General features: G+C 41.7%; 1 protein-coding gene across 1 annotated transcript; it reads right to left on the bottom strand.

The window, feature by feature from the left end:
* Window positions 1-112: 112 nt before the first annotated feature.
* On the bottom strand, window positions 113-14,992 carry gucy1b1 (guanylate cyclase 1 soluble subunit beta 1). The gene is made up of 13 exons (XM_086119282.1): window positions 14,873-14,992; window positions 14,551-14,624; window positions 12,310-12,410; window positions 10,844-10,962; window positions 10,399-10,596; window positions 8,846-9,076; window positions 8,595-8,711; window positions 7,168-7,301; window positions 5,752-5,949; window positions 4,370-4,607; window positions 3,310-3,450; window positions 1,776-1,930; window positions 113-1,262 (listed from the first exon to the last, which is right to left on the bottom strand). Exons 1-13 carry the CDS (start codon window positions 14,873-14,875, stop codon window positions 1,139-1,141), a joined length of 1,833 nt encoding a protein of 610 aa, XP_085975408.1. The 5' UTR covers window positions 14,876-14,992; the 3' UTR covers window positions 113-1,138.
* Window positions 14,993-15,166: the final 174 nt, after the last annotated feature.

Here is a 15,166-nt window from a genome sequence, read left to right as displayed (position 1 = left end):
GTGTGCGATGCAGGCGCTCGAATCAAATGTTACGTAGATATTTTACTGCGTTATCTTAAATTACTGACTATGGTTTAAGTTGCTGAATGATACATTTTGCACTCATGAGAGATGAGTTAAAAATATTTTATTTGGGGCATTTTCCAAAAGTTACATACAACAGTACAGCAAAATAAAACATAATAATAATAAATATGTGTCTCTAAAAGGTTTCTGTGCATTAACACTGCAGTGGTAAATACTAAACGTGTGTGCAATTTCATGAGGTACACGAACATCAACCCCTCCATAATTTCTATACTTCTAGACCTCATGATTTTTTGTTGCAGGTGAATTGGAGCCTATCCCATCTGGTCGCCAGGCAATCGCAGCCATATGTGGTAGACAACGTATATTGTAATATTCACACCTATGGCCAATCTAGAGTCTTCAATGAACTAGCGGGCATATTTTGGGAATATGTGAGGAAGCAGAAGTACCGCAACACAGTCCAAACAAGCGCAGGTAGAACGTGCAAACTCCACAAGTCGAGATTCGAATCAAAATCTCTGAACTGTGCTACATGTGCTTAAAATGTTGGCAAGTTAACATCCAAGCCAAATAGTGTACAAAGTGGAAGTGCTTCAAGAGTGCGATTAGACAAAGGCGTTCACGCGCAAAATATTTTACACATAAAAGAAAAACCCCCACATTGGTCAAACATAAAATGTCCACTTAGAGTGAGGAATGAAGTAAATATATTGCGACTTGAAAATATTCACCCTCACCAATGGGGGAGGGGGGGGGGCATGGTCAACAAACACGTTGATGTAGCCTATGTAGAATAAACTTCGAATGTTTTTGATATATTGTTTTCTTTTACTTTTTAAAGGTGAAATATCACTAACTTGAATGTCATTATGATTCCACTGTGGGTGTGTTTGGGCAGTGAAACGTGCTTGACAAGTACAGCTATTATCACTCAAACTAATCAATATGTGTCTAAATTAGACACAGTAAATCCTGGACTGTATATTATAGTGTGGCAAAGCACAGTGGCACAATTTCATACCGACAACTTTTGTGTCCAATCAACAACCGTGTTATTTCATTCTACTCAATCCATCTGATGAATTAGAGTTGAAGGAAGGGGAGGGCATCAGTGGACTTCCTGTCTGGACAGGAACCACACCTTCATGGGCTCCTTCTTCCCTTTCATGGTGACGGGGCCTCTGTAAGCCAGGTGGAACTGAGGGTCCGCGTTCTCAGGGGACTGCAAGCACCTGGAACAACAGCAAAGGCTTGTTTTTGTAAACCGTGTGCCTTCACAATAATAGCTAAGGGTGTACACTCATCTATTGGCTGGTTTTGTGCTCAGGTCAAAACACTCTCTAATATAAAATTATTGCTTTGGTGTCATCTTTATGCAAAGGGATTACAGTGAAATGAGGCATAACCTTGTCTGATAGCAAAGTAGTCCTTTGTAGTATTTTTATATACTTTTTGTTCTTATACTTCTCCCTTTCATAATTTTGCTGCTGTAAATTGGGAATTTCTCCATTCTGAGACAAATAAAAGTTTTCTTATCTTGTAGCATCAAAAAGCAATTATATGGCTTTTTAGAAGGTGCTTATTATATTTATTACTGTCGGCGGGGCTCAGTTCCTTTAACACACTTGATCTAAAGACAATGGTGCCGCGAGATACGAGTTACGTGTGTACTTCAATATGCCAAACCTGAACAGAGGTGTTAAATCCAGGGCCAGAAAGTAAAAACCCACGTGACCGTTTCTCACCTGTATGTATATTCTGAAACATTGATTTTGCCCTTTTCACCAGTGGTTTCCGTGCGGCTTGTGAGGTTGACCGTGTTGCCGAAGAGGCAGTACCGAGGCATTCTCTGGCCAATCACCCCTGTCACCACCTCTCCCGTGTGGATCCCGATCGTAATCTGCAAAAACAACAATGTTTCCGTAACAGCTCCAGAAGAGGCACTTGTAAGCAATCGACAGACTATTTCCCTGTCAAGCGCTTGACACTGTGGTGGTCTTCAGAGCGTGAAGGCGCTCTTGTGCGCGAGATGAATGAGAATCTATTTTTAACTAGGGAGAGTGTAATCATTTGAGTGTGTTTTTGCTCTGAAAAAGTCCGCTCCTCTTTAGTGTGGCCAAAATAAACAAGCTTTTCTTAAAGCAGGCATATTCTGCAATCAATGAAATAGTAACCATCACCCACGGTACATTTGAACACGGGAAACTCGGCTGCTGTTTAAAACAAACACAAATGAGTACAATAATAAATGAATTAAATCCCTTTTCATGGTGTCAATTATAACTAAAACTATTTTATTTTATTTTTTTAGTGCAGATAGTAACAAGTTAAAAAAAAAGCCCCAGGCTAACCTATGGCTGTAGAGGCGCATGTGTTCCAGCCGCAGAAAAAAAGTACAAATACCCTTAATTTATTGCTGTGTGGTTAAAAATAAATACGGTAAAATACACTTTCTGCCTGTGAGCAAATCACTGTGCAACGTCTTTGCCTTTTCACATGCGGTACTGTTGATGGTCACCATGAAAACAGCTAGTCCAAAATGGCCGCCGCATCCCATAACACAATAGGGTGTGGCGGCCATTTTGGGCTACCGGTATTCAAAGTGAATGTTAACAAAGCTGTGAAGTCACATGAGTGAAAGACCGCACGTTAAAACGCAAGAAAGGTAAGGGGATTTACAGGGAAACATTAGAATACCGTGACCAAAAGTACAACCTGGCAAAATTTCCCCTTTGTTAGTACGGTTAACAATCACTAGCTGATACGCCTCAGCCTACTAGCTAGCTAACTGTCTTATCCCCACTATAGCCGACACGTTTTTTTTCTTTCGGTGTCTCTTTGTATCCACTGCTATTAATAACTATTTTTGGGTGATGAGTTAAGCGCTACAGAAATTTTATTTCTTAGTATTTTTATTATTTTTTAAAATATTTTATTATTACTACAACAGATAAGATTTTGACAAACCAAACTGTGCAGTGGGATCACAAATCTACACAAATCTCTTGTCTAGTTATGTTTTTCAGCAGTGCTGAAAACGGGGGGATTTATCTGATTAATTCTTATTCCATCAACCCAGTATTAACTAGAATGCAATGTTTAGATTAGCGGGGGCCGATGATCATATTATTGCAAAACCTTTTTTTTTTTAAACTCAACTTGCGCTTTATCAAATCTGTATAATATTTATTCCTTTGAATTGAACCAATGAAAGAAATGAACTTTTCTACAATATTCACAACGATTGCAATCGCACCTGCATAAGGGTCCAAATCCCACCTGTACGGGCTCGTCGTCCACTTTGACTTGTCCCGCGATCTCCAACATGTCGAGCGCGAGATGGCAAATGGACTTGGCGTGGTGTGTGCACGGCTCGGGTAGGCCGCTCACCGTCATGTACTTGTCGCCCACCGTCTCCACCTGTGTCGAAAACATTCCATAGCTTCCAGTGAGCCCCATTCTCTTTATTTGAAAAGTGCATTGTGTGACGCCCACCGAAGACATTAATGTCTTTCAATACACAGAGCAGCCCAAAATAAACTGGCTGATAAACACTGACATCAGCTTTGAGACATTGAGGTAGGGGCAAGACCACCGAGCCATTCAGCTCGTAGAGTAAATATTACTTCTTTTGGTGACCCAGTGCCTGAAGGCAATGGAGGCTTAGCTGGAAGTGGCTGGGGTCTGTTTGACTCCTTCAAGTGCATTCTTGTCTGAAAGCCTGCAGTGTAAATCTGCCACGAGAGGCCCATAAAGCGCTGTGCTCACTCTCAAAAGCTGCTCTGTGTTGTTTAGAAATCCATACTACTGTTCCACCGGTGAAAAACTCAAGTCAACCACTGTAAATAGTCGTTCGCCAGCACGCAATCAAGGTTGTTACATCACGGTTTTTTTGCACCGCAGGGCCACTGCTGCATTCAGACATAAGGAGGGGCATAAGGGCCCTGCTGAAAAGGAAAAATAAACATAAATATAAGAAAGAAGTCATAATTTTATGAAAATAAACGTGAATTTCCTTGAGAAAAAAAATTGCAAGAAAATTAGACTTGAATTTTTTCAAGAAAAAGTAAACTGTCTGAAAATATAAAATTTTCTTCGAAACATGAATAATAGTTTTATGAGGATGAAGTTGTATTTTTTTTAATCAACATTTGACAAGAAACTTTTTTTTTTTATGAAAAGGGGTGTGTTATTTGAAGAATAAATTAGCTTTTGTTGGGCACGTATGACACGCAGGTGCGTGTTCTTCCACAGGATTTAACCGTAAGTTATATTTTTTAAAAGAAAAACGTCAGTAACAACAACTGCAAAGTCATATTTCAACAAGTGAATTCCCAACCTTGTACACGTAAGGGTTCTTTCGCGAGTCGGTCAAGATGTCGAATCGGGTGTAAACGTCGTTTAGCAGGTTGACGATCTTGATGGCGCCCTCGGCGGAGGCATGCTTGCTACAGAAGGCGTTGAAGCCCACGATGCCGCTGAAAAGAATGGTGACGTTGTCGTAGCGCTTGGCCGGGACGGGCCGCTTGTGTCGCAGTTCGTTGGCTACGGACGGAGGCAGGACGGAGTACAGCAATCTGAATGACAAAAGGTAGAAGACGAAGAGTGCACGGGGGGGGCAAGTGAATATGTTGTCAAGTGGAGAGATTGGATGCCGTCCTTTTTGGATGGGCGCTTTTATTCGCTCACCCACCATCTTTTGGGTCATTTCTACATGCTGGCTGCATTTGGATAAAAGGGTGGTGTTCCTATGGCAACCGCTTAGATCATGGAGGTTTGGTCAAAGCTTTCAGGCATGCCCAAAAAAAGAAATCTATGCCGTGGAGCCTTTAAATCCATCCAATTTGTCTGATGTCGTGGTTTCGATTCGAATTCATCTCTTGTGGTGTAAAAGTGTTGCCATCATAAAAATCTTTTGCTCTATATGCAATGATTTAAGCGACGGTTTTGTTAAATACTAACAGGGAAGCCTTGAATGTGTCCAATTGGACAACATTGATATGAAGAACACACAAATCCAGTACCCCACTCATCTTTTTTTCTCAATAGAGTGCTGCTCACCACCTGCCAAATAAATAACGCCAAGCCGTTCGTGGAAGGTCAGACTTACTGAGAATCAATAGATTCTCACCTTGCTGACACTTCAGCATGACTGAGAGGCATGGATTAGTGTTTCCACTAATAAGATTTCCATTGGAGAAAGCAACCTACACTCACAACCTAAACTGATATATTAATAGCAGCCTAAAAGCAGGCGCTACCTCCCTTTAGCAGGTTTTTTTTTTGTTGTTGCTGAATTTCTCATTGAATACATTTTGAAGCAGAATAACTAACTCGACCATGAACATTTTTATTTCCCAGTGATGAAAGCATTAATATCAAAATTGTAGCATACGCAGGAGGTGACAATGTAGCATTTGGTGCGAGTCCATTTTGTTTCCATTTTTTTCCTGTTATTTGCCAAAGTAAAATATTTGCACCATCCGATGAATCATTTTTCAGGACCGTCAACAGCTTTTGTCTTTTTTGCCTCGTGCGAAAGGCAATTCTAATTGTTCTAGGGCTGCAGCTATCAAATATTTACAGTTTCGTATTCTAGCAACTGTTTGCGTGTTGAGTGGCTCGACATTACTCGTAGCTATTGGCAGCTTGTGTATGAATGTCCACAAATTACGATTGTAAATCGAATTTGCGCACGCATTGAAGAGAAAATAGTCCAACCTGTCTGTCTTCTTTTTCTCATCCTCCAGGGCCCGGAGTGTGTGCTGCAGGCGGTCTGTGAGGATCTCCAGCTCCTGGGTCAGCTTGTACTCTTCACGAAACTGCTCGCCCAACAGCACCAGGTCTCGTGTGGCATCGTGCAGCGGGATGTCGCTCAGGTACAAGCCTCGTCGCGTCAGGTCGTCCAGGTTCATCACACTTTTGTATGAAGGAAGCGCAATGCGGGGATGTTGGTGTTACTGTTGCCTTTCAAAAGCGGGGACTGGCCTGGTAAGTGACGTGTGCGTATATTTGGTGGGCTGTTGTTAACTCATGTTCGCTAGCATGCCCGTTGGGTCCCTGGGCACGTGTTATGGCCAGCTGGGTAAAATAATTGTTTATTTCTTTTGTTCCTGTTTGTTCAATAAAGCCGTTATAAGGGGGGCGAAGGGGGGTTAGTATGATACGTTCGAAGTACAGATGGTAGGCTTTATTGAATTTGCGAACATCCACAAGTTAAGGATTTTGGCCATTGTAGACACACTGTCGTGGAATGCTTTGGATTAATGAGACACATTACACTTATTTATTTTTATTATTTTCCAAGCATGAAAAGATCCCAAACTTGGGACATTTTGTGTCCATTAACGATTGTTTCCGCCTGTTTTTCTGACTTTGTGCCAATTGACACTATTGACACTGGTACATGGAGTGGTGCGCGCGTCTGCAGCAACATGAGTTCATGTGTGAAAAATGGTCACTGCGAAATTCCAAACAGAGATTTTGCTTCTACTTTTATTGTAATCGAGTTCTCCTGATGTTGTGTTGTCTGTTGGCCCCTTTACACTGCCTAAAAGGGGGCCTTTTCACTTTTGTAAAGGGCACAGACACTGAATGAACCCTTTTCATGAACCAATGAGAACCTGTAACCTGATGTACATGTTAGGCTGTCCACTGAGTGACCGTTGTTCCTGAAAAATCTATTGCGACCTCTCAGGTAATATCAGAGAGGTAACTGAGGTGGGATGGCGCTTGTGTGAGGGTATTCCGCAACTAGGAATAAGGGGTAACACCTGACGCTCACTTCTCCTGTCCTGTTGTGTTGAAAGCAAATGTCACTGACCAACACAACTATTGTTATGCGTCACACCAAACCCCTGCGCCGATGTCATCTCTGCTATAAAGGTGTCTTGCATCTGCGAGGACAACCTTCTCTTGAACCCTGCTCCTCTCCTTCCAATATTTCCAATAAACATGCTGAGACAAAGGGCAGCAAGGCCAACAGAGGTGACAAGAGAATCAAATCTAATTTTCAGGTTTCATTGCTCGTCCGGGGCCGTGTGCTTGCACGCATTTGGACTGTTTGAAAAGAAAATCAATGCCAAATAAAAGGAAGCGAGATTGGGCTGAGAACACTGAGGTACAGTGTAAACTTACCTGGGCGAGCAAAGAAAGAGGATGTTCTCGGCTTCGGGCAAATAAATCATCTGTCCTTTTAACCGTAGACAGCTGATCTCCACCCCCGTCAGCTCGTCCTCGTTCTCCACCGTCTCCACGTTTAGCAGACCCTCCTGCCAGGGTTACACCAACCTTTATGAATATTTCATTGAATGTTCCTCCACAAAACAAGCCTTGCAGTAAAAACAGGGTGTAACTACACCTTGCTTTTTATTTTTAAAGTCAAAAAGCCTTTTTTTCTGAAAGGTCTGCCTGCCATAGAAAACCGAAGAAGACTTAAGAAAGACCAAAAGTTTAATTTGATTCTGCTGGAACGTTGTCATGCGCTGGATGTTCTCACTTGGATCCTTTAGAATGGTGTAAAACAGGGGCGTCAAACTCATTTTTTTTGTCGCGGGCCACTTTAAAGTTACGTCTTCCCTCAGAGGGCCGTGACGAAAGTGAAACTGAATAAATGTTTCTCGGGCTATTATTACTTGTACACAACAAATGGATGGATGACTAGTTTTATTTTTGAAATGACTGAAGTCCACCATTTGTTTGTTGTTGCTCAATTATTGTTGAGATAAGTGGAACGAGGCTAACAAAGTTTCAACGTTATTTATCACACGTGACAATTTAACATTTCGGTACAGGTTTTAGCAGTGATCATGATTTCCTTTTGCGGGCCACATAAAGTGATGTGGCGGGCCGGATCTGGCCCCCGGGCCTTGACTTTGACGCCTGTGGTGTAAAAGATTGACTTTGTCTCGGATACGATCAGGAATATTTGTTCTGCTAGCTCACCGGCTAATTGTTTGGCACTATGGGTGTGTGAATGTTTATTCCGTGTATTCTTTTGTATGTCGTTATGTTTGTTCAAAAAAGCTATTGAAAGTGCACTCGTGGCTGGGCCCAATTTTTGATCGCTTATGGGGGTATTCAAATTGACTCCAGCCATATTAACACTTTCAGGGACAGCGGTTACTACACTGGACAGTTTATCATGTTATCGGGTAACAGGGTGCATCAAAGGGTAAAATTAGCCTACATTGATGCCGTAATTATGTTGGCAATCGTAGATGCGCTGTTCTACGCTAGTTCTGCTTCGCAGTAGACATGTTGCACTTTGCTTTCTTGTTTTAAGTATGCAATGATTCATACATTTGGACATTCTGCATCTTTTACATAGTCCATCCTTCTGTCTCGCCGCCATCGTGTTAACAAACTGAATGGCATGTGCCACCGCATGAACTTAGTCTGTGAAAAAGTCGTCCCTCCGGGCGAAGCTTTGCGGCAGCAATATTTTGCTTCAACCTTTTCTTTTTTTTGTAATTGAATTAATCGAGTCACTCAAGTAATCTGGGAAGCCTGATCTTGTTAGAAAACCGTTTTGCAACAATGACAGCTCTTAGACAAGATCCTACCTTGCTTCGCAGGACAAAGACAGTGTTGATGTGGGAAAGAATGCCATGGTAGCTGAAGTCAATGTGTGGGCGGACCAGGGAGAAAACCGACGGGAGGATGCAGGCGCCAGGTTGCAGCTAAAAAGGCAAGGGGGGGAAATGAAAAGAGGCGTAATTCTGACGCTCCAGATTAGAAATTACCGTGTGTGCTCTATAACAACTGATCCAACCCCCCCCAATGCTGAGTTATTGTCGCTTAACGGTGAGCAGACCTGAGGCAGCACCCGGTAAATGGCGTTGCCGCACTGCGTGAGCATCAGGTCTTTGTCGAACATCAGGTGAAAGGGGAAGGCCTTGCAAAAGGTGTACGGACTGATGCGCGTCTCCTGGGTGCCGTTCTCCTCGAAGCCGTCCAGGTCCTCGTAGAAGGCCTCTTCCTCCGAGTCCTTTTCCTCGATCAGGAACTTGATGTGATCGCACTCTTCGCTTTTGGGTTGGATCATCTGAAGATTAAATTGAAGATTAAACTTCTTCGGATTGTAAATGGCCAAAAAAATAAATAAAGTTCAATGCTGTACTTTTTACGATACTCCTTACTTTACAGCACAACTTTTTTCCTCACCTCATATGCCAATACAATGAAAAAAAAAAAAAACGCTGAGTACTACAGTATAGCGCAAGACCAAACCATATCGGTCATGAAGATAAGCTAGCAAGTGCAACCAAGATGATATGATGTACTTCAAATTTTATATACCGTAATTTGCTGGCGTCGGGTCAAAACCTTCTATGTCACAAATTGGTCAATTTCACATTGTTTTGACAAAATCTATCCTATTGATCAATTCAGATGTGTGGGTGCTATTTTTTATTTTTGTTTCGTTATTTCTTCACAAATCAAAGGGTGCACAGCATTTTATAACAAGCTTTGCTACTGAAACTTATCTTTTTTTAAGTGGCTGTTAGTGCAAACTCCAGTGACCAAAATAAGCAATAAAAGTTACTTTTATTGAAGAATTGCATTTAATGTGTCCTGTACGTTTGACACTCTGCAGAAATCATCCCCCACGGACTGGTTCTGGCCCACCCGATGGATGGTTATGGCCCGCCGACCGTACGTTTAACGACTCTGGTATAACGCGATGACTGATCCGAATTGCACCGTCGTTCTAAGTAAGTCATCTACGAATGTGTCTGTCTCATCCTTGCTGTCCTTAAATAAATCACACCGCCTAAAAATAAGAGTGCAAAATGCATGAATCTGAAGTCTATTACAGTAGAATTACGTAGGAGCGCTGACAATGACATTAATCAGTGTCGGCATGAGGCACACTGACGTCAGGCTGCTGTCTCTGCGCCTTGTTTCCACGGCAACCGTGGCTAATATTTCCCCAGATTGGGTCTCACATTAGGAGCGTCTGCCGTTTTTTTTTTCCTCCTGTGCTATTAGTGCACACACACACACACACACACACACACATGCGTGCACGTGCGCACAATGCTGAAAAATATATGGAGAGTATGGCGGCGATGAATGTTCCCATCATGTCATGATTGTTGGCTGATTAGCATATATATGGATGAAAATGATGGATGAAAATAGTTCAAATAAATGGGAGTCATCTTGAGTGAGACTATTTCTTCAATCTAAAACGACTCCCCTCGTCGCAGATATCTTTCCAAAACCTCTCTCTACCGCCTAGGCCTTTCTGTGATTCAGTCCTCCTATCATAACATCTCCCTCCTCTGTACTTAGGACACAGGAAACACCAGACATTAAAAAAAAAAATTTGTGCAAAAAAAAAAAAAAAAGGGCAAAGCAGACCTTCATCTCTATCTCTGTGCCATGGATTTGTTGTGCGACCGTTTTAATGATGCCAATCACGATGTCCTGCAGGCCTTCTCGCTCAGAGTAGTAGTGCAGGATTAGATTGTTGCCCTTCTCTGCATCCGTGCAGCGGAACGAGGGAGCCCTCATACCGGGATAGATGGTGCCCAGGTGATCGTGGAGGGCGTCCAAATTCTGAGAAAAATCACAAACAATCAGTGCTCATCGATATTCTGCAACAGCAAAGTCATTCTGCGATTATTATTCATAGAAAGGAGCATTTACTGTTTGCCTACACTTTGTGTGTGTCATAGACTGGCGACCAGTCCTGGTTCTATCCCGACATTCTTTTGTTTTTGTTAGAAATTAGTAACAAAAACATAGTAACCGTCTGCTCTGGGTGGCAGACTTTCTCACATCTCAACTCCAAACAGACTTTTACCTGAAGGAATTCGCGCACGTTTGACCCCAGCACCCGCAAGATGGTGTCGTATCCCGACTCTTGGCAAAACTCAAAGAACATCTTCCCGAACATCTGCAGGATTTCTCCTGCATTAATCTCTGGAATGCAGAGAAAAGATTGTCACCTTCATAAAGTCCGATTCTGGCCATGTTCACGTGATAAGTATCCACAGAAGTGTAACGGTGTGATCACGTTTGACAAATATCAAACAGGAAATACTGTTAGTGCACATAATGAGGTACTCGAGTTACAATTAATCTTCAGCTCATTCATATAGTAGCTCCCATGTACATGTGAACGTAGTAAGGACATTCTATGAGGCACACACTAATGAGATCCGATCAGAGAGTCGTATCGAAAATGTTGCCTCGACAAACTCCATTAAAAAAACGCCTCGTAACAAACGATCACAATGGATCCCACCGCCCATCCGCCAATTGAATGTCACAGTAAAATTTTACGCATCATAAAATGTATACACTTAAATACCTGTCAACTTTTCAGAGCGCCAACCTGTATAAACTACCAAAAAAATCCTTATAAAGAGCAAAAAATCCGTATAACATACCAAAGCATTTTATATGTCAAAATAACGACAGAAAAAAAACCACGAAATGTTCAATGATATTTATTGTAGATCTGCATAATACAATGTCTGGTTAATGTCTAATCATCATTCTACTTAGTGGAAATGAAAGCATTCGAGTAGATTAGCACCATTCTGGGCAAAAGCAAACGGAACTACCTGTTAGGGGGAAAGAAAAAAACAACAAAAAAACCCAGACATTGTCAGAATCCGTATGATTTGTGCGATACGGCCATATACGTAAGATTCACCACAAAATCCGTATGAACTATGGCTAAACCGTATGAGTTGACAGGTATGCACTTATGTCATGAAATCAATCCCTGTCGTGATTCAGTTTGTGTTCATCTCCAGTAGGTGGCAGAGTAGTTCCAGTCTGTCTAGCTGCACACCTGGTAGCCATCGTGATAAACGGACTAGTTAAGGACTTCCAAGCCAACAACTCACTGTCGGATAATTCGCCTTCCTCAAGTCATTGTTCATGTGCAATTTTCTAGATGTTCCAGATTTTTCTCCCTTTTTCTCGTTCCTTGTTTATAGCTTTCTTGGAAGTAGTCATTTAGTTTGGGAAATTATTCTTGTTTGGCATTTGTCGTGATTTGATTCTCTTGTCCGATTGAGACAAGCAATTTCCGTTTGCATTTTCCTCGCCTTTTGCAGGCGCTTTTTGGTTCTCTCCTTTTGTCCTAGTGTGTTGACCAGCGCCATTATTCGGTCTTGCGTTTGTTAATGAACCTTTTTTGTACACACACACACACACACACACACACACACACACACACACACACACACACACACACATACAGTATATAATATGCATTGCTTACTGTGCCACAGCAAATAAGAGAAAAAGACTTACTGAGAACTTTGCTGGCAGCGGCGACCAGGTCATACGTTTTGGTGTCCTCGTAAATGATCCGAACGAGGAACTGACCCTCGATGTCCAGTTGCGCTTCCCTCCTGGGGATGAAGTTCATGTCAGACCAGACGTGCACATGTCCACTTTTGTTTTACACATAAGAAGGTAATTGCACTTGCTAGCGAAACTGTTCATCGGTTTTAAATCTCATGTGCATCGCCGGGCACTACAGCATCCATTATCTCACAGAAAATGTAATGCGGTTGTAATTAGTTCTGTTCAGGCTGAGAAAACAAACTTGATTGATAGGCAATATTGGCCAGTTCTTTTGAACCCACAGCAGGTGAAAAAACATGCCGTAAAAGGTTTTCAATGGAAAATCTGGATTAATTTGTCTATAGCTGATCCAAGTTAAAAAGGAGGAGAAGAAGAAGAATGATGAATTGAATATGAGATATCAGTGAGATGCGGCATGTCTGCATCGAGGAGAATAACAACTATGGAAACATTTACACAAGACAGCTGCAGCTCTTAACTTTCGCTTCTACGTTTTTTTTTCTGTTAGGGTCGTGGCAGGTTCAAGGCACAGTAGAGAGAGCGTGCTAAAAAAATGTCATGTTGACATTAAACGGTGATAGAATAGGAGGCGCTCAAGAACAACACATTTAAATGTCACTTGGAGCACATTCTTTGCAGTAATGCTCAGGGTTTTCCCACAGCTTTTTTTTAAACATTTTGCAACAACTCAGCACAAAATAAAGCAAAGAGTTTTTCAGAATCACCTGCAAGTTCAACAAATTAAAACAGTTACAAGGTAAGGTGCCTTTAACAGAAGAGTTCATTTTTTTGTTAAGTGAGTAAAATGAGGTTTATTTTTATTCATTTATCTATTTTATTTCTCATTCCAGATAGAGTAAATAACTTTTATTAAAGAGATCCAAACTTACTATGTAATAAACGAAATGAAAGGGGAAGGCACGTGAAAAATGTTCTTTACCACATTATTTTTATGTGCCCCCAAATGCCTAAACACAGCATTCGGAATAATATTGCATTTTTTGATTATTAATTAAGCAGCAAAATGCACCTGTTTCTATCCGTCTCAGAAGGCGGCCATTTTGTCACTTGCTGTCGACTGAAAATGACATCACAGTTGCTCCGGGGCTCCTGTAACGACCAATCACAGCTCTGCTGTTTTCTGGGCTTGCTCTTGTGACATTCGCAAGCCCTGCAGCACTGTGATGTCATCTTTCATCAATACGTTTCATTCCATAACAGTTACTTATGATAAAACATTGCCTGTACAGCAAATTATGACTCTTATGATGGCGAGGACTTCTATTTCCTATAATTCTAATAGTAAACATTGTTTTGAAATCGGAGCCAAATCGAAGGTCGACACTACTGTCAGTTTTATATGGAGTGCAAATCCATTTGAATTGTGCAAATGTACAGTGTTAACAACCACATAAAAAAATATTGTTACGCATTCATGACAAAGGCTGGAATGACAAAGCAGGTCAAAGTCCCCAGTTACAATATCTCCCCAATCAATTTCCATGTCATTTCCTAATTACTCTACTGGACACCGATCGCCAGCAGTTATTTCGGTTATTCAAAGGGACGCTTGATTGGGCTGAACCTTGGCCCTTATGAAAAAGGTCTTTAGGTAAAAATGATCTGATGTTAGTTTTATGGCATTTGTGGTGCACTCGCATTGGCAGATATCAAACACACAATTTTTGGGGGAAGCCTGATTTCAGATCTGAGAATATGTGATTTCCAAAGCTTTTTTTTCTGTTTACCCTGCCATAATGCATATCCCAATTGCCCCATATGATATATCTTTTTTTGTGTTTGGGCAACTGCACATGCTGTGTAAATCAAGTATCAGTCAAGTATGGTGGATGGACATGAACAAATCTTCATCATTACATGTCAAAAATGAGTTCCCCAAACTAACAGGGTTGTGACTGACATTGTTAAGAGTCAGTTTAGGATAAGTTATTTAGACAAGTTATGTTCAATAAAAAATATATATGTCGTGGTGTGAGCATGTGGTTTGGTCTTGTGTGTTAATCATTAAAAGCAAGCGTCCAATGGGCCTGTATCACGTCTGAGCTCACTGCCTGCTCCCAGTCAAACATTTCCTGCTTCTAGTCAAACATTTTATTGTGTAAACACGAGCATATAATAAGCATAATAATCATTTAAAAAAAGGGCATAACAATATACACTCACTTGATGTCTTCCCACACTTCCGGTCCGTAATTCCTCAAAACGAGCAGCTCCAAGGCGTGATTCACAAAGCCGTACTGTAAATACATGACAAACAATGACAGCACACTTGACCGCGTTCTCGACGCTTTAAGCTCAGCTAGACACGCTTGTTTGGAAAAATTAATACCGCAACGAGGACAAATTAAAAGGGTACCAGATCGGATTGTATTCACCTGTTAATATACCGAGTAATAACATAACATAACATAACCGGGCAAGAGGCGCGAACCAAAAACGTCACCGTCATGCCGGGCTTACAACATGAAGCAAAAAATATACGTACCATAGTGCCAGCTGCACTTGACTTCGCTTCTTTTCTTAACCAAAAAGCGTCGCTTCGGACATAAGCGTCATCGCTCCGTGACAGATGCTGATAGTCGTCGCGGCTTGCACACCTCCTTGCTCCATCAATTTGTGATTGGCAACACTCATGTCCAATCGGGCGTCAAGATGCGTATTACGTAAGGGGTAGAGCGGGCCAATGAGAACACAGCGTCGGGTGTTTCGAACGCTGAGGCTGGTGAACGCCAGCACGGTTTGAGTTTGAGCTCTGCTGTTTAACATATACAGGAAACAG

Source organism: Hippocampus guttulatus, chromosome 9, assembly GCF_054856545.1.
Source record: "Hippocampus guttulatus isolate MCC_2025c chromosome 9, RoL_Hgut_1.0, whole genome shotgun sequence".
NCBI classification, from domain to species: Eukaryota; Metazoa; Chordata; class Actinopteri; order Syngnathiformes; family Syngnathidae; genus Hippocampus; species Hippocampus guttulatus.
Note: the sequence above shows the minus strand (reverse complement) of the source record. Positions and strands in the feature narration are given on the sequence as shown.